General features: G+C 36.5%; 5 protein-coding genes across 5 annotated transcripts; 2 read left to right on the top strand and 3 right to left on the bottom strand.

The window, feature by feature from the left end:
* LOC104704260 lies at positions 1-2673 on the bottom strand. The gene is made up of 6 exons (XM_010420377.1): positions 2279-2673; positions 1181-2201; positions 849-1070; positions 695-776; positions 367-616; positions 1-289 (listed from the first exon to the last, which is right to left on the bottom strand). The coding sequence occupies exons 1-6, from the start codon at positions 2671-2673 to the stop codon at positions 1-3; spliced, it is 2259 nt and encodes a 752-aa protein (XP_010418679.1).
* On the top strand, positions 9778-11691 carry LOC104704261 (LRR receptor-like serine/threonine-protein kinase FLS2). The gene has a single exon (XM_010420378.1). It carries the CDS (start codon positions 9778-9780, stop codon positions 11689-11691), a length of 1914 nt encoding a protein of 637 aa, XP_010418680.1.
* Positions 11139-12516, top strand: LOC104704262 (receptor-like protein 12). The gene has a single exon (XM_010420380.2). The coding sequence runs from the start codon at positions 11784-11786 to the stop codon at positions 12438-12440; it is 657 nt and encodes a 218-aa protein (XP_010418682.1). The 5' UTR covers positions 11139-11783; the 3' UTR covers positions 12441-12516.
* Positions 13165-14748, bottom strand: LOC104700190 (putative vesicle-associated membrane protein 726). The gene is made up of 5 exons (XM_010415664.2): positions 14559-14748; positions 14151-14292; positions 13937-14057; positions 13714-13776; positions 13165-13605 (listed from the first exon to the last, which is right to left on the bottom strand). The coding sequence occupies exons 1-5, from the start codon at positions 14746-14748 to the stop codon at positions 13459-13461; spliced, it is 663 nt and encodes a 220-aa protein (XP_010413966.1). The 3' UTR covers positions 13165-13458.
* LOC104704263 lies at positions 15563-16678 on the bottom strand. Its single transcript, XM_010420381.1, has one exon. It carries the CDS (start codon positions 16676-16678, stop codon positions 15563-15565), a length of 1116 nt encoding a protein of 371 aa, XP_010418683.1.

Genomic DNA, 26368 nt, shown 5'->3' on the forward strand with positions numbered 1-26368 from the left:
TTACTCCACATAAGGATCAATTAGAGCCATATTATGAATGACAGCAAGATGTGCTATGTTCTTCTCATTCTCAGTAAGAGTACATGAAGTAGGTGCTGATATAGGACGACCCTCCAATATAGAGCAATTCTCATAATCAGCATTTCTTTCCATTTTCTCATCAGCATTTGTTGTCTTTTTCAAGAAATCACTGCAAAACCGCATGCACTCCTCAGCGAGATATGACTCAGCAATACAACCCTCTGGTCTTGCCATGTTTCTTACAAAGTCCTTCAGAACTTTCATGTACCTGCAGATAAAAACCTGTAACATGTAAGCGTAAAGTATATTGTAAATGACATAATTTTATAAGTTATTAGATTGTACCTTTCAAATGGGTACATCCAACGAAAATGAACTGGTCCACATAACTGAGCTTCTCTGCCTAAGTGGACTGTTAAATGCACCATTATGTCAAAGAAACTTGGAGGAAAGAACCTCTCAAACATGCAGATAGTTTCCACATCTTCATGCTCCATTACAGAAATTGCCTCTCTGTCAATAACACGCTGACACAGTTTGTTGAAGAAAGCGCATAAGCGTCCAATAGCTATCCTAACACATTTAGGTAATAAACCTGTAAATAAATAACATTGAAGATTAAAAAATTAACAGCTAATTATACAAGAGTTCTATCTAAAAGATTTTAGCCTACCTCTGATCGCAACCGGAAGAAGTTGTTGCATCAACACATGATAATCATGTGATTTAAGACCCTTAACCGTACAATCGTCTATCTTAACACATCTGGAAATATTTGAGCAATAGCCATCTGGTCCTCTGAAGTCAGATAATCAATTACAAAATACTTTCTTCTCTGTTTTGGACAGAGACCAAGGACCTGGAGGAAGGTAGATTCTTTTTCCACGTGCTTGGGGATGTAAATCCTTTCGAATACCAAGCAGTTGCATATCTTTCCGAGCATTAATACCATCCTTTGATTTCACAGAATGCAGCATTGTAGAGACAAGACTAGCAGCAACATTTCTCTCCACGTGCATCACGTCTAAGTTATGCCTAACCGGCATTTCCTAGACAACATAAAAACAGATAATAAAGAGAATGTTAAATACATTTATTTTCAAAAATATAGCAAATCTGAATATATAGTAGAATAACAAACCTAATATATAAATCATACCTTCCAATAATCTAACTTGAAGAAGATTGACCGCTTTTTCCATCTGGATAGCTCTTCTTCATCTACTTGTTCTTCCTCTTCTTCTGATTCACTGGATTCATCATCAGTATCAGAGGCTGATCCATCACGATCTTGCATCTTCCTCTTTCTTCCATTTACTTTTACATTCCCAAAATCATTCTTATATTTTTTGAGTATTTGATAAATGTTGTGACCAGTCAGAATCCTACCTTTTCTTCCATGCTCAGCTTTACCATCAAACCATGATTTCTTTTGTCTACAAACATGGGTGGGTGACAGAGACTTCCGGTGAGACATATACACGTGCTTTCTACAATTACTCAACCAAAAACTATATGAGTGCTTCCCGCAAACAGGACAACCCATTATGCATTTAACTTTGCAGCCTGTTAGATTTCCATATGCCAGAAAATCTTGTATGGTCCACATAAGCATTGCTCTTAAGGTGAATATAGTGCGACTGAATGCATCATACGTTACCTCTCCTTTCTCCCACAGATGGTTTAGATCCTCTATAAGAGGTTCTAAATACACATCTATATTTTTTCCAGGTTGAGTTGGTCCAGGAATCAACAATGTCAACATGATGTTCTCCTCTTTCATACACTTGTCAGGTGGCATGTTGTAATTGACTAGCAAAACAGGCCATGCACTATAGTTAACATTTTTCATGTTGAAAGGATTAAACCCATCTGTGGAGAGTCCAAGCCTAATGTTCCTTTCTTCTGCAGCAAATGACGGATAGTTTTCATTCATTTGATCCCACGTCACAGAATCTACCAGATGACGCATTTTTCCATCTGTGCTCTTATTACTGAAATGCCACCGTAAGTCTTCCGTCTTGTCCTCTGACCTGAACATCCTTTTGAGACGTGGAATTATCGGAAAGTACCTAAGTACTTTCTGTGGAGTACCTTTCTTCACCTCGCCAATTCGCTTGTTAATCTTCCATCGCGAAGAACTGCATTTAGGACAACTGTCGAGCTCCTCGTACTGATTTCTAAATAGACAACAGTCATTTATACAAGTGTGTATCTTCTCATAACCCATATCAAAAGATTTGAAGAATTTCTTCACCTCATACAAGGATGTGTGCAATACATTATCCTTGGGTAGCATCTGTTAAAAGTCTCAAGTAGACTATCAAAACTTCTGTCAGACCAACCACTCTGAGTCTTTAACCTAAAGAGTGAAACAATCACAGATAGTTTGTTGTAGTTTGTGCAACCTGGATACAGTGGTGTTTCTGCATCAGCTAGCTTGGCTAAGAACTCATCTTCTACCTTATCATCCCCATCAGCAGCATCAATTAAATCACCCTGACTAACCAGCTCTTCATCCATAAACTCAGCAGCTTTGAACAAACCTAAGATCTCTTCGTTCCACTGGCTTGTGTACTTTCTACACTCAGTCCCTGATTTCACTTCTCCATGATGAAACCAGTCCTCCCTCGACTTGTAACTCCAATCCATTCACCTTGTTACAAGATGATCAACAATATCAGCGGCTGAGTGGCGATATACGTTGCGACAGTCAATACACGGGCAAATAATCATTGCATTGTCTCCTAAACCTGCAGCCACAGACCTCACAAAATCCCAAGCACCTTTCTCATAACCAGGATCGGTTCTGCAATGAAGTAAAATAAAAGCAAAAAACCAAAAGAAAAAAACGAATTACAAACTTTAAAAAATCTTTAACATATCAATTAAACCAATAAACTCAACTATACAAAACGTTTTCACATACCTGTTAAGATGAACCCATGTCTTTTCCATAACCATTTTATGTCCTTACCCATAAAGAAAACAAAACAAACACATAAGAATAACACAACCACCAAACAAATACCAAACAAACACCAAACAAACATATTCACACATTCAACAACAGTTTATTAAAACGAAATATCAAACAACCAATTCATTCAACTCGTAAACAAATGCATCAAATATCAGTTTCATTGAGTGAACTAGCCTCTGTGTTATGATGCAAACAGGCAGATGATGCAGGCAAATGATGCAGGCAGAAGATCCGGCTGATGAGATGTGATTACCTGACAAAATTTAAATCGGTCGAAATTTAAATCAGAGTACATATAATGGTCAAAATTTAAATCAGAGTACATAGTAAAGAACTGAAATACATTAATTGAATGCTTTATACCTTTCAGGTAGATGAGATCAGCTGGGTTCGAATCTACTGAGATCGGCTGAGCGATTGAGACAGAGACAGAGGCGGAGAGAGGCTGAGGCAGAGAGAAACTGAGACAGAGAGCAACGGAGACACAGAGAGCGACGGAGATAGAGAGCGACGGAGATAAAGCGATGGATACCAGAAAGAGAGACAGAGATAACAGAGATAGCTACACAGAGACTGTGGGAGATTTTGGTGCTGAGAATCGAGATCTTGTCAATGAGAATCAAGATTTCATGGAATGGGTATTGAAATTTCAGGATAGGAATCAAGAACTTTGAGATATAGATAAGAGATCTGAGAAAATTTTAGAGAATCTGAAAAACTTTTTGTTTTCTGGGTTTTTTTGTTTTTTTGGCTAAGTGTAAAAGACAGTATTTAATTTTTGGTCATAGTTAGAATCGAGACTTTTTTTAGTTTGGGGGAAAAAACCCAATTATTTTGCCTCCAAAATACACCTTCCCGGCTATAATACTGATTTTTATGTTCCCGCTTAATGAAAATATATACTAGCGTTAATATAATGCTATGAAATACTTGGCATCCGATTTTGGTACTTTTAGTAGCAGTTCGTAAATTTGTGCTACAAAGGTCTGCTACAAAAGCTCATATTTCTTGTAGTGTATTAATCTACAATCTCTTTGTTCTTGGTGACAACCTAAAGCTTCTCCTCTCTTTATTCTTTACATTTGAATAAAGCTCCAATGAGCTATTGTATTTTCAACTTTAGATTTCTCTTTCAATAAGCTCTTTAAGAGCATTATCTATCTTGTTTGAGATTGCTTACACAATCTACAAACGTATTACATGTGTTTGTCGTTATGCTAAGTTTCTTTCTGTAATTTTGTACGTATGTGGGAATTTCCAAATTGATATGAGTATATGATTCCAGTCCCAAGTTATACGTTAGAAATTTGAACTATCATGGACTTCACTACATGACTTCTCCAAGCCCGAATACAAAGACTTCACTAATCAGATGTAACTTCGTCCAAGTCAAGTTGTGCTGCCTCCTATGCAAAACCACATATCTCTATTTATAAATACCAAACTCCTCTCTCACTTTTCTTAAACCAAAATCATTCTTCTTAGAAGGAATTTATAACTGTTGAGAAATTAATCGGTTTAATATTGGGTTAAAGTATAATTGGTATCTTGTAAATACACAATTTATAAATTAACCACAAATATATAAGCCAACTAAATAAAACACTCTTATATTTATTTGTAAATCACTCACAATACAAAGTTTATAACTTATAGTAAAAACACTCAAATCTCACACCACTCGTTATTTTTCCAAACCTCACACACTCTCTTATTTATATGTTGCTTAGTATTGCAACTTCTCTTTATTATATTGGATGCTATGGGATGATTTGCTCTCGCTTGATCTCTCTCTATTTATAGGAAGCTTGCAGCCCACTTTTGTTGACAAACATAACAACCACCACTTCTTATTTCAACAATAGAAGCACCGTCCTATTTAATTACCTTCTCTTTTTGACTTTCAGTAAATCTTTGTAGCACATGTGAAAGTGATGATGAATTACTTTTAACACTCCCCCTCATTATCAACTTTCCTTGTGCGTGTAGTCATTCCAAGTAACATTCGAAATCCGATAACCTTAGATGCAGATAAGCTTTTTGTAAAGATGTCTGCAACCTGATCTTGTGTCTTGATTGGTTTCATGACAATATCTCCTTGAAGTACCTTTTCTCGCAAGAAATGATAATGTACCTCCACATGTTTTGTTCGAGCATGAAAAACAGGATTTTCGGCTAAACGAACTGCTGACAGGTTGTCACAGTGTAATGGAACTCCATCTTCTATCGGTTGGTTTAAATCTTTCATGAGTTGAGTCAACCAAGCACATTCTTGTGTTGCCATTGCTCCTGCTCTATATTCTGCTTCTGTGGTTGAAAGAGAAACGGTAGGTTGTCTCTTACTGCACCATGATATAGCTCCAGAACCAAGGTTAAATACATATCCAGTAGTTGACCTCCGAGTGTCATGATCTCCAGCATAGTCAGCATCGCAATAACCATTGAGCTTACTTTGTACTCCTTTCTTGTAAAGGAGTCCCCAATCAATCGTGCCTTTGATATATCTCAAGATTCTTTTAACTGCTTCAAGGTGTGGTTTCTTCGGTTTCTGCATGAACCTGCTAACAACGCCTACAGCGAAAGTTATGTCGGGTCTAGAAAGAGTAAGATAGATAAGACTACCTACGATTTGTCGATACATTGTTGTATCATCCAAGTCTTTTCCATCATAGGCACACAACTTCAAATTTGGCTCCATTGGTGTAGTGATTGGTTTACACTCAGCTAACCCAAACTTCTGAATGAGATCTCTTGCATATTTCTGTTGACCAAGAAATATGCCGTCTTTTGTTCTTTCAACTTCCAATCCTAGGAAGTGATTTAATTCACCAAGTTCTTTCATTTGAAATCGAACAAACAAGTTTTCCCTTGTCCTTTGAATCTCGCCCGTGTCATCTCCGGTGATGATTATATCATCGACATATACAAGAATAATTGATAATTTTTCTCCTTGAATCTTCACGAACAGACTCGAATCTGATGGGGCAACATGATAACCACTTTGGACTAAAAACTCCGCAATCTTCCCGTACCATGCTCTAGGCGCCTGCTTTAAACCATACAAAGCCTTCTTTAATTTGCACACATACTCTGGTTTTTCGTGATTTACGAATCCTTGGGGTTGATCAATATAAATTTCACGATCAAGTTCTCCATTTAGAAAAGCGTTCTTCACATCCATCTGCCATAAATTCCATGACTTACTTGCGGCTAGTGCTAGTAGCACACGAACTGTGGTTATCTTTGCCACTGGACTAAATGTCTCATCATAGTCTATACCATACTCTTGAGAAAATCCACGTACAACTAATCGGGCCTTGTATCGTTCGATTGTACCGTCTGGAAGAGTTTTCAGCTTGTAAACCCATTTGCAGGATATTGGTTTAACACCTTCCGGTTTAGGCACTAAATTCCAAGTTTGATTTTGTTTTAGTGCCAAAATTTCTTCTTCCATAGCTTTTCTCCATTCTGGATTCCTTGACGCTTCTTCGAATGTAGTTGGCTCTTTAACTTCAGCATACGCAGCATTTATGTACTTTGGATTTTTACGTCTTTCTCTTATAGACCTTCGTAGTTGAGGTTGTACTGGCTCCACTTGTTGTTCTTCTTGTTGAGTGGTCTCCACTTCATTTGGTGTTTCATGAACACCTGTTTTCCAAGGGCTTCTTGACTTGGATCCAACGTTCGATTGAGGTGACGGTAACTGTTCTTCTGTGTCTTCATTGCCAGGAGACGATTCTAGTTGTAACTTCGTTTGTAATTTTTCTTGCAACTCATGCGTATCTGGTAAAGCTACCTTGTTTGCCCACCACGAAGATGCCTCATCGAATACAACATTTCGTGAGACATATATCTTGTTTGTATTGGGATCACAACATCTCCAGCCTTTCTTTTGTTCGTCGTATCCCACAAAAATGCAGCGAATGGCCTTCTTGTCAAATTTACTGCGATCTTCATCGGCAATAAAAACATAGCACACACATCCAAATACTCGAAAGTAACTGACCGTTGGTTTCACATCATATAACTTCTGAAATGGTGAAACAAACTCCAATCTTGGTTGTGGCAGCCTATTGGTGATATAAACACCCGTCTTCATGCATTCTGCCCAAAATCTTGTATCAACGTTCTTAGCGTGCAGAAGACTTCGACAAATTTCTGCGAGGTGGCGATTCTTTCTTTCGGCTACTCCATTTTGTTGTGGAGTTTTTGCACAAGTGAGTTGTCTCCGAATATTAACCTCCTTAAGGTAGTTGTTAAACTCGTTTGAAGTGTATTCTCCTCCATTATCAGTGCGTAGGCACTTGATCGTTTTACCGAGCTCACGTTCTACTGTGGTCTTGAATTCTTTAAATTTTTCTAAAGCCTCATCTTTATGCTTTAGAAAATAAACCCATACGTATCTTGAAAAATCATCAATAAAGGTTATCAAATATTGATAACCACGTGTTGATGGTTGTTTGATTTTTCCCAGCAAATCTGAATGAACCAGCTCCAACGGCTCCTTAGCTTTAAAATTTGAATCCTTGTAAGGCAATTGATGTGCCTTACCATATTGGCATCCTGCGCACACAATCTCATGGTTCATCTCAAGTTGTGGGAGTCCCTTCAACATCGACTTCTGCATCATAATCTTTAATTTGCTGTAATTGACATGTCCGAGTCGTGCATGCCACAAGTCGCCAGTGTCACTTCTCCTCGTTTTTTCAACATAGGCTTCTTCTGCTGACATCACATAAATAGCCCTCATTTTTGGTCCTTCTATGAACGGTGTGCCAATAATTTTTAATTCTCGATACACCTTCACATCTTCTGGACCAAACAGTACGTAGTTGCCTGCACTTGTGAGTTGGGGTACGGATAACAGGTTCTTCTTCATTCCTGGGACATGGTAAACATTTCGAAGTTGAATTTCTTCATGTCCATTCTTTTGTGGTAGATTTGTCTCACCAACATGGGCTATTGGCAATTGTGTGTTATCAGCTGTTATAATAACACGATCTCCATTGTATTTTGTGATGTTCACTAATTTTGACACATCTCCTGTCATATGATTTGAACACCCAGAGTCAACGATCCAATCATTTTTGTAGTCGACTGAGTGATCGCATACAGCGGTGAGTGCAAATTCTTTTATTGAGTCTTCCTCTCTTCCATCATCAAGATCCACTTCCTCCGCAAAGAAAGAAGTTTCAAACTCCCAATCTTCTTCTCCATGTCCTTCATTCTTTGAACTTGTGGCAGCATTTCCTTCAACTTTCTTTGACCAACAATTTCTTGCATAATGTCCCTTCTTGCCACAATGGTAACATGCATCACTTTCATTATTATTTTGTTGCCATCGATTCTGACCACCTTGATTATTTTGAGCTCCTCGAGCTCCCCCTGATTGGAAACTTCTCTCATGGTTTCCTTGAGCATCTCGTTCTTGTCCGTTGAATCTCCCGGTACCACGTCCGCGTCCTCGACCGCGACCTCGACCACGTCCTCGACCACGACCATAACCATAACCTTGGTCATTTCTCTTATTGGTGAATAAAGCTGTCTCTTCACCATTGGTTGGTCGGCTAAGTGTGGGTTTATCTAGATCCTCCTCATTCATTAGCAAATTCTCTAGATCTGCTAAAGTTGGCTCGGTAGCCCAGCCCCGAGTTGCCGTAATAATACTCTTGTATTCTGGCTTCAGACCATGAATGATAATTCTTTTCATTCTTGTCTGAGTAATAGAATTTTCAGGATCTAGTTTAGAAATCTCATCACAAAGAGACTTCACTTTTGAAAAATATTGACTCACGGTCATATTCTTCTGGGAGATAGACAAAAGCTCATTCTCAAGCCTTTGTAATTTTGCGTCATTCTTCTTCGCAAAGATTGCCGTCAATATGTCCCAAGCTTCTTTTGGTGTTCGGGCATCTTTAATCCGTTGTAGAAAATCTTCTTCTACAGCCACGGTTAAAGCATACATGGCTTTACCAGCCTTGACCTTCCACTTCTTTAAGGCGTCATGATCACTCGTTGGTCTTTGAGGTGCAGCATCTTGTCGTACCGGTGTTGAGGTTGAGGTGTCGGAAGTTGTATCTGTGCTTCTTGCTTCTCTTGGTGGTGTCGTCTCAGCTCCGTTAACGATATCCCATAAATCTTGTCCGAGCAAATAAAACTTCATGCGAGTACTCCATGACCCATAATTGTTGTTATTGAGCTTCTCAATAGAGGTAGTAAAATCCGTCATGATTTTACCAAAAGCTTCCAAATAACAACTAAACAAATATATATTAGAGTTGGTCGGATCGACTTCGCTCTGATACCAAATGTTGAGAAATTAATCGGTTTAATATTGGGTTAAAGTATAATTGGTATCTTGTAAATACACAATTTATAAATTAACCACAAATATATAAGCCAACTAAATAAAACACTCTTATATTTATTTGTAAATCACTCACAATACAAAGTTTATAACTTATAGTAAAAACACTCAAATCTCACACCACTCGTTATTTTTCCAAACCTCACACACTCTCTTATTTATATGTTGCTTAGTATTGCAACTTCTCTTTATTATATTGGATGCTATGGGATGATTTGCTCTCGCTTGATCTCTCTCTATTTATAGGAAGCTTGCAGCCCACTTTTGTTGACAAACATAACAACCACCACTTCTTATTTCAACAATAGAAGCACCGTCCTATTTAATTACCTTCTCTTTTTGACTTTCAGTAAATCTTTGTAGCACATGTGAAAGTGATGATGAATTACTTTTAACAATAACGACAATGTCGGCTTTGCATCTGCGTTTTCTTTTTCTTTCGCTACTCTTACTCTGTTGTGTCTCTCCTTCAAGCTTCTTAAGTATACCCTCCAGATTCACTGATCCGATTGTTGGTCTTGCTGCTTGTCGTCCCTACCAGATCAAAGCTTTTACGCAGTTCAAGAACGAGTTTGACACCCGCCATTGCAACCACAGTGACGACTTCAATGGAGTCTGGTGCGACAACTCAACTGGTGCGGTCACGAAGCTACAACTCAGGGACTGTCTCAATGGAACTCTGAAGCCCAACAGTAGCCTCTTCGGGTTTCATCAGCTTCGTTACCTTGATCTCTCTCAAAATCACTTCACCTCCGCTTCAATCCCTTCCGAGTTTGGAAATCTCAACAAATTAGAGGTTTTATCTCTTTCCTCTAACGGCTTTCTTGGCCAAGTTCCTTCCTCATTTAGTAACCTCAGCATGCTTTCCTCGTTAGACCTTTACCAAAACGAGCTCAGTGGTAGTTTCCCACTTGTGCGGAATCTAAGCAAGCTCACAGGTCTAGACCTTTCCAATAATCATTTTTCTGGAATACTGAATCCCAACAGTAGCCTCTTTGGGCTGCACCACCTCCGTTACCTTGATCTCTGTTTCAACAATTTCAGTTCCTCACTCTCTTCTGAATTTGGCAATCTCAACAAATTAGAGGTCTTTGTTCTTTCCTCTAATAGTTTCTTCGGTCAAGTTCCCCCCACATTTAGTAACCTGACTTTGTTGAGACACTTGTGGCTTGATCAAAACATGCTCACTGGTAGTTTCCCACTTGTACAAAATCTAACCGAGCTCTTCATTTTAGCACTTTTTCATAATCACTTCTCTGGAACCATTCCTTCTTCTCTCCTCACTATGCCTTCCTTAACAATGTTGACATTGAATGAGAACCATCTCACCGGTTCTTTTGAATTTCCCAATTCCTCTTCGTCATCGAAGCTAGTGTCCCTCGAACTTGCCAATAACCATTTTGAAGAACAAATATTAAAGCCTATCTCAAAGCTCATCACCCTCGAATATCTAGACCTTTCTTTCCTAAACACAAGCTACCCGATTGACTTAAGCTTGTTCTCACCTCTGAAGTCTTTGGCATCCCTCGTTCTTTCCGGAAACAAAATCTCTCAAGCCAGTTTAAGTTCAGGTTCAAACATAATGTTGACCGTGAAATACTTGACCTTGGAGCACTGCGGCATCAACAAGTTCCCAAACATCTTAAGAACCCTTGAGAAGTTGGAATTGATAAATTTAAACAACAATAGAATAAAAGGGAAAATACCCGAGTGGTTATGGAGACTTCCTCGTCTTAGCGCAGTGTTTTCCGTAAATAACTCGTTAAATGGTTTCGAAGGTTCGGCGGAAATTTTATTAAATTCAGCAGTGCGGACATTAGATTTGGAGTTAAACAGTTTTGAAGGACCACTTCCGAATCCACCACTCTCTATCAATATCTTGTCTGTGGCTCACAATAACTTTACAGGGAAGGTACCTCTTTCAATATGCAACCGAAGCTCTCTCGATGTTCTTTTCTTATCCTACAACAACTTCAGTGGCCCAATTCCACAATGTCTGAGTAATTTGACAATTGCGTGTCTCCGGAAGAATAGCTTGGAAGGAAGTATTCCTGACGCATTCTATGTCGGTACCTCTCTATTGACGCTCGACGTTGGCTTCAATCGAATAACCGGGAAGCTTCCAAGATCTCTTCACAATTGTTCATCTCTAAGGTTTCTAAGCGTTGACAACAATGGAATCAAAACACGTTTCCTTTTTGGCTCAAGGGTTTACCAAATTTGCGTGTCCTTACCCTTCGTTCAAACAAATTCTACGGTCCTATATCTCCTCCTCATCAAGGTCCACTCGGATTTCCTGAGCTGCGGATATTTGAGATAACTAATAACAAGTTTACTGGAAGCTTGCCACCAAATTACTTTGTGAACTGGAAAGCATCATCACTCACGTTGAATCAAGGTGGGGGTTTATATATGATACACGAGACCGATCCTTACGGGTCAATCGGATCTTCTGGCATTATAGATCATATAGATTTGCAATACAAAGGTCTACACATGGAGCAAGCAAATGTCCTCACTTCCTACACCACCATTGATCTTTCTGGAAACCTACTTGAAGGACATATTCCTGAATATATTGGTCTCTTGAAGGCACTGATTGCACTCAACTTATCAAACAACGCTTTCACAGGCCATATTCCTCTGTCTGTGGCCAATCTTAAGGAGATCGAGTCACTAGATTTGTCAAGAAACCAACTCTCAGGGACTATTCCTAATGGACTCGCGAGCCTCTCGTTTTTGGCCTACATAAATGTGTCTCATAACCAACTCAAGGGTGAAATACCACAAGGAACACAAATCACTGGGCAACCTAAATCTTCCTTTGAAGGGAATGCTGGTCTTTGTGGTATTCCTTTGGAGGAGACTTGCTTTGGGAGTAATACGCCACCAACACAGCAGCCCAAAGAAGAAAACGAGGAAGAGGAACACGTGTTGAGCTGGAAAGCAGTGGCCATAGGATATGGACCTGGATTGTTGGTTGGATTAGCAATAGCACAACTAATTGCCTCATACAAGCCAGAGTGGCTCGCAAAAATAATTGGTCCAAAGAAGCGCATAAACCGTTAGGACTGTTTCAGTTTGACTTTGATCCCTCAATGTATGTCAAGTGGTTGTTGGTTTTGTATTGAACTATTTCCTTGTGTTTGTTGTGTAAGCTTTATCTAATGTTTGTTTTCTTTCTTTTTTTTTGTTTTTCTGTGAAATAAGAATGGTTTTGTATTGAAATCTCAGTTGTCATATTAACATGTACATCTAAGTTTATCTCATGAGAAAAACGGCAGAGGCAAGCAAATGAGTATCTAATTAAGGTTTATACCGTGATAGTTTGTTTTCACACATTAGACAATATAATTGTAACAGAGAGATCATCGTTCCATTCATTTTGTTAGCATCAACAAAAGTAAAATAATAATAAGATTGAAGGAAACAGCAAAAAAAACTCAATTACAAAAAAAAAAAAAAAAAAAAAAAAAANGTGTTTGTTGTGTAAGCTTTATCTAATGTTTGTTTTCTTTCTTTTTTTTTGTTTTTCTGTGAAATAAGAATGGTTTTGTATTGAAATCTCAGTTGTCATATTAACATGTACATCTAAGTTTATCTCATGAGAAAAACGGCAGAGGCAAGCAAATGAGTATCTAATTAAGGTTTATACCGTGATAGTTTGTTTTCACACATTAGACAATATAATTGTAACAGAGAGATCATCGTTCCATTCATTTTGTTAGCATCAACAAAAGTAAAATAATAATAAGATTGAAGGAAACAGCAAAAAAAACTCAATTACAAAAAAAAAAAAAAAGAAAAAAAATCACCATGAGCACAGAGACCTACTCTATATATAAGCAAACCCCCAACAGCTTACATCTCTTTCCAAACATTCAACCTAAAGGATGATTTCGCAGTACTACAGAGTAACAATATTTCTTTTTCCTAACGAAATCAAATGAAGATATGTAGACAGACTGCATTAACAAAACGAAAGGGAAGGGCATATACCGGGAAAAGTTCCAATCAGCTTAACGGAGCAATATGGGGCTGGTAATCTCGCAACATATATATTCTTCTTAATCTTTTTAATTAAGATTTAGGTACACTTGAAGCCAGGACAAACCGAGAGGATGATGATGAGAACCAAGGCCATGATGATACCAAAGACAATGAGCTTAATCTTCATGTTGTCATACCACATCTTTCTTTTCAGTTTCGTTCCTTGCGTTCTGAAATCTTGAGCCTGTAGAAATTGGAAATATAAGAACGTTAGAACTTGACAGCCATTTCATGCTTATGTTCATCAAAAGAAAAAGGATCAGACACATTTGAGTGAATGGTAAGTAGTGACCTGTGAACGAAGGTCCTCGGTTTTGTCAACTAGAAGCTCAATTTTCTCACCTCGGTCAAGGACCTGCAAATGAATGAATTACATGAAGCTAAGTGAGTTTCGCGGAAGCGTGTCACTTGTACCTTAAGTGGCAGAGGAAGTTCAAGCCAGATATGACAAAAATATAATCGAAATTAATGGTATAGAATCGTGAGATAGATTGTCATGGATACACAAATCTGACCTTCTCAATGTTCTCCATCATAACACCCTTCACCTCAGTCACTTGAGCCTTAACCTTGGCAAGTTTGCTAATCTCTTCAGGATGATCCATACAGTACTGCATGTGCTCCTTCAGTTTAGACCTGAAGGTACGTCAAACTTAGTTAAAAAAAAAAAAACCATATCCACAAGGAAGTTTTTTCTTCGTATTCTGATGGTAAAGTGCTATAAAGTACCCAAACTCTCTGTTCAAGCTGTTGGCTTTAGCAGTGGTAGCTTTACCACCACCATATCTTTTGCTAAAATCCTCCTTGACTCTCTCCAAGAAAGCCATTGGAATCTGCCTCCCAACAGATTCAACAGCAACAACACAATAGGCTACACCACAAATAAAGACAAATATGAGATATCGCCATTACAAAATACAAATCAGTAAAGTATTTGATCATAATGTATAAAAAGCTCAACCAAATCAGAACACCAAAAACAGAGATCCAAATTTTAAAAAAACATTAACCGAAGCAGAACGATCATATAATTCTAAACACGCGAATAGATCCAAAGTACGCCTACCAAAAGAGCGAAACCGAAACTAAATTGTTACGTGTGTACTGTGAAGAGAGGGAGACGAAGAAGAGACTCACTGAAGCCATTTACGACGAGGTAATTGAAGGTATGACCATCGCAGTTGTATGTAAACTTGTTGTTGGAAGAAGGAAGCTTCTGAAGGCATTGTGCAGCGACGGAAGTGAAATTCCCTTTGAATTCTGTATACTCAACGAGGATCACCGTACCACGAGCCACGAAGCTGTATATCAAATTCTGTTGTCCCATTGCTTTTTTGTGACCCAAACGAAGACGAAGGGAACAAAAAAAAAACCCGTAACGCAACCACAAATTCGAGTTTTGAATTTGTGTCGATGAAAGAGAGAGAGAAGAGTTTTGTTTGTTTGGCTTTGTGTGTACCGAAGTGAGAAAGATCCAAAATAGAAGGGGAAACCAAATGTAAGGAAGAGAGAGATCTCGGGACGACGATTAATATTTTTTCTATTTTTTTTTCGTTACGTTTTAGTTAATGCAGTAATTTAGTAATTTACCCATTACAAATACCATAAAAGTACCAAATGCTTTGGGCTTTCTTTTTACCCATTACAAATAGTTTTAAAACACTTTTTGTTTGCTAGTGCATGGGAAAATATTAAATATGAACGTAGAATATTTGAGGTACACGGGAAGAAGGAGCTTCGCTAGTTACTATCTCAGAACATTAAAGCATCATTAAACCAACGTAACCCTCGTGTGAGGTTTAATCTGAACTGTGTGTATATGTAATATGTGAATGTTTTGTTTTGGAGACATTCATCATCATTGGTTCTTGACTTCTTCCTCTCTCCATCACTTGTGTGTTACTGTGTTAGTGTAACAAAACAAAAGCAAATAAACGTAAAAGACACGGAGAATTTTTCGAGTTCAGGTTCCAACGTGGAACCCTACATCTCGTCGGGATGATGAAAAACATTCCGGTATCCACTAATATACTTGTTTGAAACTCAACCACGCAAACAAATGATATCATTTTTTTTTCCTGACACAATGATTTCACACAACCTTTTGAACCGCTATGATCTTCATATCTTTGCAGATTCTTCTAACGAACTTTACGGGAGTTGGTAGGAAACGTCGTCTTGGTCACAGACTCTTGATCTCTGATCCTCTGTCTCCAAAGGTGAAGAAGGGCTGATGCCACATGGCAAATTTTGCGGTCTTTATGCTTTGTAAGTCCCTCAAGCTTTTCCATCATCCTCCTTGGCTCAGTAGTTTTTGGAGAAATGTTGATTTTCATAATTAGCGAGAGTGCATCAATGCAGCGAGAGGCCTCTAGTTTACCCAAGAGAATGCCCTTAGCGTTGGCCACATCAGCAGCTTTCTTTGCTGCTTCGAACAGCTTCACCATCTCATCCACTTTCTTGTTCTTCAGCTCCTTTTCTGTTGTAGTCTTCTTTGTCAATGAACCGGAACTTGGTACGTAGGAAATATCTTCACGTGGCTTCTTCACCGTACCATCCTCCAAAGCGACACATCTTCTCTTTAGGTTGAGCTGCTTTAGATCATTCTTTGTATCTTTCTTAAAAAATTTCCCTTCCCAAGTCTCAGATTTATGATCCTCTTTCTGTTTCAGCACCAAAACGTCGTTCCTTGCTTCTTTCTTGATCTTCTCTGTTTCACGAGTCAATGATCGCTGATCTTGTTTCTTATTCAATTCCGAGAGTTTGATCGTTTTCTTAATCTCTACCGCTTCAAGAGTTTGATAACTCTCGTCTTTTTTATTCTTCAACAGCGAGATGGTGGTGGCTTCACGAGACATAGATCTCCGTTCTTCCCTCTTCTTCAACTTTGAACACCTTATTAGAACATGCTTCTTCCTCTCTAGACGAGCCTTGGTAAGAGTAGCTTGGAAAGAGTTGTCGCTTCCTTGGGTGTAGATTGTCTTTAACCACGAATGAAACAAGGCTTGCGCTGCCTCCCGGATCTTAGGGTTCCTATGACTTCTCAAATCCTCCAGCTTAGCTATTGATTCAGAATGTTCCATATCCTTCACGGAAAGAGACAGAGACTTCAAGTGCTTCAACATATCGATGCATCGCTCGACTTCGCCTGGCTTCCGTGTATTGTACGTAGCCTTAATTGCAGCAGCACTCAAGTCACGTAAGTCCGATCTCTCTTTGGCAATCCTTACTCTCATCTTTTCTTCGTTCTTGATCATCATGAGTGGCTAGGGTTTCAGTGTATGTTGAAATCGAAATATGGAGGAGATTACGACAAATAGTGGGAATATATATCTAATTTGGCCTAACCAAATCAGGTTTAGTTTTTTCTTTTAAGACAAATCATATATATCGGATAACATGAAACCCGTAACAAACCCAACAAAAAAAAAGGAAACATGTAAGAAAAATCCTAATTAACCATACCAGTTTTTCAACCTTTTTTTTTCTTTCTAATACGCGAGTCGGTTCCGTTTAAGGAAAAAAAGGTACAAGGAATAAATTATTTTCTTACAAAATGTATTATTTTCCTACAAAATACGTGTGGCATTGCAATATCTACACATTTTAACTGAGGGCGACATTCAAATAAAAATATAAACTTTTTTTGGACAAACTCAAATCAAAATATTTTATGTGACGTTTATGTTACAACGTAAACAAATACTTTTTTAAAAAACTGTTATCAGATTAATTAATCCACTTGCTCTATGAATAAAAAACTACAAACTTGATATTCGATATATTTTATTTTTGTGTGGTAAAATATCTACGTATACGTATTGGTCATATTCTTAACTAGAAGACATGAAGGGGTTACGTCATCTTTAATATGTAATCATCAAAATTGTTTAACAGATGCATTTAGCAGATTATAGTTAGGGTAAATCAATACTATAATTCTATAAAAATGGTTAAGTAAATAAATATTAAATAGTTTAACATTTTATCAGAAAATAAAAATGGTAATATGCATAATATAGACCTCTCTTTTACACGGAAAAAAAGTTAAACAATCATGACATAATAAATGGTCTTCATTTTTTACGTGTATCAAAGTTCATATGGGGAGTAATAATCATAGTTAGCCTTTTCTCAAATATCCTCAAATTAGGCTCAAACTAATGTTCAAAATCTTCACGTAACTATTTTCTTTGTATCTCGATCTAGTTAGCTGTAAATACAACTCTCTGGAAGATTACTCAGGTTATGCATTTATATATATGTGCATCAAATTTTTGTGCACCTGCTTTGACATTCACGTAATAATCAATTATCTTCAATGATTATTCACCTAATTCAAACAATAAACACGAGGCGTTTGTTATATACTCTTATCATCACTACAAGAAATATGGACATTAATAGCAGAAAACTATAGCGCAGTTTTCGTAAATATTATTGTTGATAAATTTTTTTAAATAGAGCTCTATAATGGCGCTTTTAAAACGCTAAACATAAAATATGTAAGCGCGAACCAAAAATAAGTATTTTCGCCAAAGACTTAGTAAAATTTTAGTAAAAGTGACTCTTTTCCCTCTCCACCCGCGAAACTTAATAAAATTTTACTTAAAACTTAGAATAAAAAAAAAACCATTAGTCTCACTTCATCTCTCACTTCATCGAGCTATCCGCCGACGAGTCGACGACGGTCCATCTAACCCCAGTTCACCGGATAATCTCCACAATCTTCTTCACCGACGAAGCTCCTTTGTCAGTAGGTTCTTATCCGCCGACGAAGCTCCTCTGTTAACAGTCTTCTCCGCCAACAAATCGCATTTCAGTCAGTTTGCTTCATTAGATTTTTCGATTCAGTATTTTCTCAATTAGGTTTCTTCTGATTTAAGTTTAGATCTGTTTTATTTAGAGATTTCATAGTTAGGGTTCTGTCTTATTTAGAGATTTGAAGTTTAGATCTGTCTTATATCGAGATTTGTCAGTAATTTGGGTTCTTTATTTGCAGGTTTTGGTACTCGCGGTTTGGAGGAATTTCTTTCTGGATTTCACCCAATTTCAATAGGTTAGTCCCCGTTTAGAGCTTGATAAGTTTTGTGTTTAGTTAATCAAAATTTTATTGTGAATTTGATTGTTTTGTGGATTGCACATGTACTATGTTTCTGCCTGAATCATGCTGGTTTTAATTACTGAATGGACGGTTCTCAATAAGGGTAGCATATAAAATGGTGGAGAAGAGATGGGTTCATCTATGTAGGTAATTACTTTTTCATAAATAAATTATAATGGTAAGTGGTTAATTTGTGCATGTCTGATTTAGTTTGTTTTGGTTTCAATGGCATGTACTGAAGGACTGATCCTGCTTATGAGATTGGTGCTTTAAATTTTGTTAAAGAGGTTACTGATTGTATAGGAGGATCTGATCAGTTGGTAATATGCCCATGTACGGACTGTCACAATGTTGATCGACATTTAGGCAGTGTAGTAGTAGATCACCTAGTAAGTAAGGAAATGGATGAGGCTTACAAGATACAGAGGGAGTGGTATCATCATGGAGAAGTGGTTTCAGTAGAAAACAATGTTAGTCAGTGGAATGAAGAGGTTTTAGGGTTATACAGAGCTGCCGAATACTTAGATGAAGAGTTAGCTGCTAAGAGTCAATTAGTGGATGATGTTGAGGGTGAGGCCGATGACAAGAAAGAGGACGAGTTCCTTGCAAAACTAGCAGATGCTGAAACTCCTTTATACCCTACGTGTGCAAAGGTCCTTCCAGAAGATATAATGAGGAAGCTGTAAACGATGGACTTCCAGAAGTTGGACCATTGCCATCCACTATTGATATGGTTATTGAAGACGTACATGAGGATGAGTCTCAGAATGCTCGGAGTGATTGTGAAGGAATATATGTTTGATGTCTTTTTAATTTTAGATAGTAGGCTGTCGAATATGTCTTCTTGAATTATATATTGATATGTTAAGACTTGCTTCACTCTCTTGAATCACTAACTGATCAGTACATTAACTTACAGTTATTGGTTATTACTGCTTTTTGAGTTTTCTAGGTGAACTAAGATGGTAAGCGAAAGAAGATGTTAGGCAAACAGATGAACCGTGATGAGGAGCCAGAATTTATATGTACTTTGCAACCAGTTGATGAGGTACCTGCACTGGTGCTTGTAGAAGATCATACGCCTGCAGAAAATGAGTTGCCTGCACAAAATGTGGTTCCTGCACAAAATGAGGTGCCTACAGAACAAGAAACAGAGAGAGAGTCTCATTGTAATAACCCTGCAAGTCCTTCGGTGCAACAGCCTAAAAGACGTCAAGGACCAACAAAGATGAAAGACATCGCCAAGGATCCAAATAGTAGAATAACTGTTGAATTCAATGATCTCGGAGAACCATGTGGACCAGGGTCTGTGAAGTTGTCATCGTACCTAGGCTCGTTGGTGCGGGAACATGTTCCTATCACTATTGCTGACTGGAGGAAAATTGGTGATGAGCGCAAAACAGTTTTCTGGAAATCTGTCCAGGTGAAATTTTCATCATATTTCTACATATAGTCGATACAAATTTTATTACATTTAATTATCTTCTATAAATTTGTGAATGCAGGCAAGGTTTGACCTTGATGGAGAGTATGAAAAGGTATATGTTCTGAAGCATATGGGATGCTTGTGGAGATCATACAAATCAAGCTTGGTACGAAAAGTCAGAGATGCGAATAACAATATTGGTAGGATGAAGCTGCGACCTAGTAATGTTCCTATTGGAGAATGGCGCAACTATATCAAAATTAAAACAAGTCAAGAATTCCAGGTAAACACTTCAACAATATCTTATTCAATCTTTAATTTACTAACTTTTTTTCTTTCTAGACTGTCAGTGATCAATACAAGGAGAGAAGACGCAAGCATATTCTCACACCACTAGTCGGAAAGGAATGGCTAGATTGGCAGAAGATATGGTAAGTAAAATACATTATTACGTCAGATTTAAATTTTGATAGGTAATGGTACGATAAATGTCTGTTTAATCTTGTTGCTTAGAAAAAAGAAAGCAAAGATCCATCTACAATCACAAGAGCAAAAGTTTGGGTCAAGTCACGCACCAAAAAATATGGCACACCCGTTAATACAAGAGCTGCTGAAACGATTGTAAGTATATAACCATCTCTGTGCGTAATGGTTTCTCTTTGTTCTTTTTCTCTAATAGAGTCTGTCATATATTCAGAGAAAGGCAAATGAGCTTGCTGCTTCTGGGAGTCACTCATCAACATCAACAAACCCAAAAGAAGATATCCTATCACAGGTTTTAGGTCCTGATCAACCAGGACGACTGCGGGAAATGGGTAGAGGGATGAGTATGACTAAATTGGCTTGTTTCCAAGTCAAGAGCAAACACCTTGTTGATATGCAACAAAACCAAGTCAACTTAGAGAATCAAGTAAAGGTTTTGCAAGAACAAATTGCTAAAATGAATAACGAGGTATGATAGCCAGGATTACTAATTTATGTAATTATTTTAATAGTCAATTGGTATTGATAATATATTAACAGGGAATTCTATTTCTGGTTTTGGTTTTGCTTTATTTCACAGAAAACAATTGAAGCTGAAGTAGGTGAAAACTCTGCTCAAAGAGTAAGTACTTGAAATTTGCTCATACCAAATATATTCTGTTTGCTGGTTTTAAATTTTGACTGCTATGCATATCGCTTTGTAGAGTATCACCAACAATGCAAAACCCAAATGTCTATTGCATGATTAGTCTGGTAGTGATGCTAAAGTTGCGGAGGGACTGATCATGTCATCTGATCCTGATGACTACGTCATAGATACTCGTTCAGGGCCTAAGTGTTATAAGGTGTTGCTGCAAACTACTGTCATTCCATATGCATGGCTTTGGAGACCTGTTGTTAAGATGAATACTATTGGGGAAGCAGTTGGATCAATGATGCATGGCCTCATAATTTTACTGTTGTTATAGACGACGCGATACCAGAAGACATTGATCCTAAGGTACGGTTTGAGTTTCTTTCATATGTTTACCATTAATTTTACATTTCAGATAGCCATAATCAGCTTCTTCTCTGCGTATGTTTATTAGAGTCCAAGCCCAGAATCTATCAACTACTACAGACTACTACATTGGGGAACAAATGATGAAGAAGTTGTGACAGAAGGTCGGTGGCAAAACAACAATAAGGACGCATTGGTTAATGGAGTTCCTATTGGACCAAAAGCTGTTAAAATATTCCTAGGTGTTGTGCATGAACCTGACACATTTCTATGGAGGCCCAATTCTAAACTGACAATCCTTGAAGACTGTTTGAAGTCTTTTATAGCATGGCCTGCGCATAGAGTAATGTTATGCGGACTAAACAGTGAAACACCATCACGTTCAGTGTCTCCTTCTCAACCAGATTCTGTAGAAACACCCCCGGCTCCTTCGAAGAAACCTCAGAAGGATTCACAATCTTTTTCAGAGTCTCCTACTCAACAAATTCAGGTAATATCTATCAGTTCTATACAGAGATAAGTTAAGGTTAATTTTTATAGTTTTAAAGCAGTGACTAAGTACTTCATTTTGGGAAAAAATTGCAGCATAACAGTCCTACAGACGGTGTTTTCAACGAAAATAAGAAGTGCATGTTGATGGATGTTACTGGAAATAGAAGGGTGGTTGTTGAAGGTAGATGGTCTTCAAACAATCCTGACGTAACAGTTCACTTTGTTCCTTTGGGCCCTGATGGACTTCGTGTATGGGTAGACGTAGTAAAGGTCAATGATGCTGCTGTTTGGAGGCCTTCTTCTCATATTGAGTGTATGGAAGATGCAATAGGTACCACCATAGCATGGCCAGCGGACAAAGTGATCATCATCCAAGCTGTTGGAGTAAGAAGCACTATAACTTTCATTTTTTTCATACTTGATCGTTTGGTTGAGACTTGGTACTTGAATGGTTAGATCAATGAGTGTTGTTTTCAGACTTGTACTTGAATCTTATGTATGGTATTTTTAGTCTACAATCAAGTTCTTCTAAATTTAATTTCTTGCAAAGCATTATATAATATGTATATATATAAATATATATATATATATATATACAAATATCGATTATAGAGCATATCAAAAAATCACAGCTACATAAAACTAAATTATAATGTCAATTTTTTGCAATAAGAAAATAAATTATAGCAAACATATATAGCTACACTTGATAAAAACATAGTACAAATATTCTGCTACTATTAACTCCATTATAGCTAAAAAAAGACGCTACTAATAACATTACTATAGCAATATTATGACGCTATTATATATTGACAATTAATAACATAGGTAAAAAGCGTTATTGTATGTACCTTCTTTAAGATAGCACTAGTAAAGACAGCGTTTACAAAATCGCTATCAAAATAATAAAATAACTGTTTTTCGTGTGCTAACAATAAGCAAATTTCTTATAGTGCATATACAAATACATAGTACTACAAAATAACTAGTTATGTTTAATTTTTAAATAATAATAACAATGAAAACTAGTTACGTGGGATGTACGTATTATGTGTTGACCAGAAACATGCAAATCAATTGTTGACTGTGGATTCAGTTTAAGGAAGACCAAAACTGGAACTCGGCTGAGAGTGAGGCGTCACCAACCATGACATTGAAAGAAATGTAATTAGTCGTATTTTTTTAATGATATGTGGTATAATATATACGTATAATAACTGTCACGCAATCTATTATATATATATATATATATATATATATATATATATATGTGAAAAATTTCTGAGAGTTTCTAGAACTCAAGCCACGTGAAATTTTTCATAACTCAAAAAAACAAAAAAAAAACACGTATGTAAACAATTTAAATGTCCACATGAACATGAATAGCTAAAATTTTAAATCTTATCCACACAACTCACAATTCCTCTTGTTACTTTTCTTAAAAACGTTCCTGCTATACTAAATTTTTCATTAACCAGGAAGAGAGTCTACACTTATATCTGAACAAAAGATCAAAGAAAAAGATAAAAATTAAAGGCACCGCGTAAAAAAAAATATAAGCCATATATAATTATTTTGTTGTTTTAAGCCATATTGTTATTATAATATACTAGGATGCCCGCCCGTGTATTACCGCACGAGAAAGTGAAAATTTTAAATAACTAACATTGTTAATTTTACATTTCGAGTGAAAATTTTATGGTAATGTTTTAACTGTATAATATAAAAGTCATAAATAATTATTAAAATGAATTAATCAAATTAGTTAAATAAAATATTTGTTGTATATATAAAAATGAAAAATCAATTCAGTGACAATAAGAGGATTATGTTAAAGATATATAAATCTAGGTTGATTCAGACAATCAATTTTGAAAAATATTCAAATAAAATAAAATTTAAATCATTATTCTATCAAAATTTATAAAAAATAATAAGAGAATCAGGGAGAAAGAACTCATAGCTGCAATCAACCAAATTGACTAAAAGATAAATCTATGAAAATTAGAAACCACAATTAATTACCTAAATTATTATTTGAAGAGATGATCAATACATGTTAGATGGAAAACGACACCAAACAAAAGTTAGATGAATGAATCAATAAATACAACAATACAAATTTTTTAACAAAGATGAGTGAATCAATGTTGATTAATAAATTGAAAGAAAATAATACTCGGAATTTTTAAATTTGGAGGTGTTAAACAATACTCAAAGAACAAATTCAATGTCCATAAATATATATTTATATATATTTAAACAAAGAGGTGTGAAACAAAATGTGCGAAAACTAACAACTGTGAACATTGAAAGTTGGGAGTACGACGAAAAAACATAGAAGTGTGAATAAAGGTACAAAAATTAATAGGTGCGATTTTTAAAAGATGGGGATACGACGAATAGATGCAAAAATATGAAAATAAAGACGTGTGAAACAAAAAAGTGTGAAACAAAAGGTGCAAAGACTAACAAGTGCAAACATTGAAATCAAGGGGTACGACGAAGAAACACAATTGTTGGATCAAAACATTGTAACTTTATATAAACAAAAAAGTGTAAAACAAAAAGGTGTGAAAACTAACGGGTGCCTACATGGAAAGTTGGGGGTGCAATGACGAAACACAAATTTTTTGATCGAGTCTTTGCAACTTTTGAGATCATTAACAAAGGGTGAGATCATTAATAATACTTAAAGAGCAGAAATTCTTTTCAAAATCCATAAAAATCTGTATATAAAAACAAAAAGGTGTGAAAAAAAGAGGTATGAAACAAAAAGGTGTGAAAACTAACAAGTGCAACCACTGAAAGCTAGAGGTACGAGGAAGAAACACAATTGTTGGATCAAAACATTGCAAATTTATATAAACGAAGAGGTGTAAAACAAAATGGTGTGAAGACTAATGGGTGCCAACATAGAAAGTTGGGGGTGCAACAAAGAAACACAATTGTTGGACCGAAACTTTGCAACATTTGAGATCATTAACAAATGGTGAGATTATTAATAATACTCAAAGAACAAAAACTCTTTTAAAAGTCCATAAAAATCTGTATCTATATATAAAAACAAAGAGTGTGAAAACAAAGAGGTGTGAAACAAAAAGGTGTGAAACAAAAATGTGCAAAAACTAACAAGTGTAACCATTGAAAGCTAGGGGTATGACGAAGAAACACAATTGTTGGATCAAAACATTTCAACTTTATATAAACAAAGAGGTGTAAAACATAAGGGTGTGAAAACTAACAGGTGCTAACATGGAAAGCTGGGGGTGCAACGAAGAAACACAATTGTTGGAATGAAACTTTGCAACTTNAATGACGAAACACAAATTTTTTGATCGAGTCTTTGCAACTTTTGAGATCATTAACAAAGGGTGAGATCATTAATAATACTTAAAGAGCAGAAATTCTTTTCAAAATCCATAAAAATCTGTATATAAAAACAAAAAGGTGTGAAAAAAAGAGGTATGAAACAAAAAGGTGTGAAAACTAACAAGTGCAACCACTGAAAGCTAGAGGTACGAGGAAGAAACACAATTGTTGGATCAAAACATTGCAAATTTATATAAACGAAGAGGTGTAAAACAAAATGGTGTGAAGACTAATGGGTGCCAACATAGAAAGTTGGGGGTGCAACAAAGAAACACAATTGTTGGACCGAAACTTTGCAACATTTGAGATCATTAACAAATGGTGAGATTATTAATAATACTCAAAGAACAAAAACTCTTTTAAAAGTCCATAAAAATCTGTATCTATATATAAAAACAAAGAGTGTGAAAACAAAGAGGTGTGAAACAAAAAGGTGTGAAACAAAAATGTGCAAAAACTAACAAGTGTAACCATTGAAAGCTAGGGGTATGACGAAGAAACACAATTGTTGGATCAAAACATTTCAACTTTATATAAACAAAGAGGTGTAAAACATAAGGGTGTGAAAACTAACAGGTGCTAACATGGAAAGCTGGGGGTGCAACGAAGAAACACAATTGTTGGAATGAAACTTTGCAACTTTTGAGATCATTAACAAATGGTGAGATCATTAATAATACTCAAAGAAAAAAAACTATTTTCAAAGTCCATAAAAATCTGTATATATATAAAAACAAAGAGGTGTGAAAACATAGAGGTGTGAAACAAAAAGATTAAAAATTAATAGGTGCGATTTTTAAAAGATGGAGGTACGACGAAGAAACACGATTATTGGAAAAAAAATTTGCAACTGTTGGGATCATTAATAATTATAAACCGTTAGATGAGATAATAGAAATAATATCATCCGTTAGATTAAAGTTGACCCCCAAAAATGGGTTTGCTATTATATATAGAAACACAATTGTTGGATCAACACATTGCAACTTTATATAAACAAAGAGGTGTAAAACATAAGGGTGTGAAAACTAACGGGTGCCAACATGGAAAGTTGGGGTGCAACAAAG

This window comes from Camelina sativa, chromosome 7 (assembly GCF_000633955.1).
Source record: "Camelina sativa cultivar DH55 chromosome 7, Cs, whole genome shotgun sequence".
Lineage (NCBI taxonomy): Eukaryota > Viridiplantae > Streptophyta > Magnoliopsida > Brassicales > Brassicaceae > Camelina > Camelina sativa.

What these genes read in the sequence shown, in the direction of transcription:
- LOC104704260 (XM_010420377.1), bottom strand. Translation starts at nt 2,673, where the DNA reads ATGGATTGGAGTTACAAGTCGAGGGAGGACTGGTTTCATCATGGAGAA. An exon ending in TGTCCAAAACAGAGAAGAAA is followed by an intron (nt 777 to 848) that starts GTATTTTGTAAT and finishes AGATGTGTTAAG; the next exon opens with ATAGACGATTGTACGGTTAA. An exon ending in TGGATGTACCCATTTGAAAG is followed by an intron (nt 290 to 366) that starts GTACAATCTAAT and finishes TTTTATCTGCAG; the next exon opens with GTACATGAAAGTTCTGAAGG.
- LOC104704261 (XM_010420378.1), top strand. Translation starts at nt 9,778, where the DNA reads ATGTCGGCTTTGCATCTGCGTTTTCTTTTTCTTTCGCTACTCTTACTC.
- LOC104704262 (XM_010420380.2), top strand. Translation starts at nt 11,784, where the DNA reads ATGATACACGAGACCGATCCTTACGGGTCAATCGGATCTTCTGGCATT.
- LOC104700190 (XM_010415664.2), bottom strand. Translation starts at nt 14,748, where the DNA reads ATGGGACAACAGAATTTGATATACAGCTTCGTGGCTCGTGGTACGGTG. An exon ending in TGATGGAGAACATTGAGAAG is followed by an intron (nt 13,777 to 13,936) that starts GTCAGATTTGTG and finishes ATTCATTTGCAG; the next exon opens with GTCCTTGACCGAGGTGAGAA. An exon ending in CCGAGGACCTTCGTTCACAG is followed by an intron (nt 13,606 to 13,713) that starts GTCACTACTTAC and finishes CAATTTCTACAG; the next exon opens with GCTCAAGATTTCAGAACGCA.
- LOC104704263 (XM_010420381.1), bottom strand. Translation starts at nt 16,678, where the DNA reads ATGATCAAGAACGAAGAAAAGATGAGAGTAAGGATTGCCAAAGAGAGA.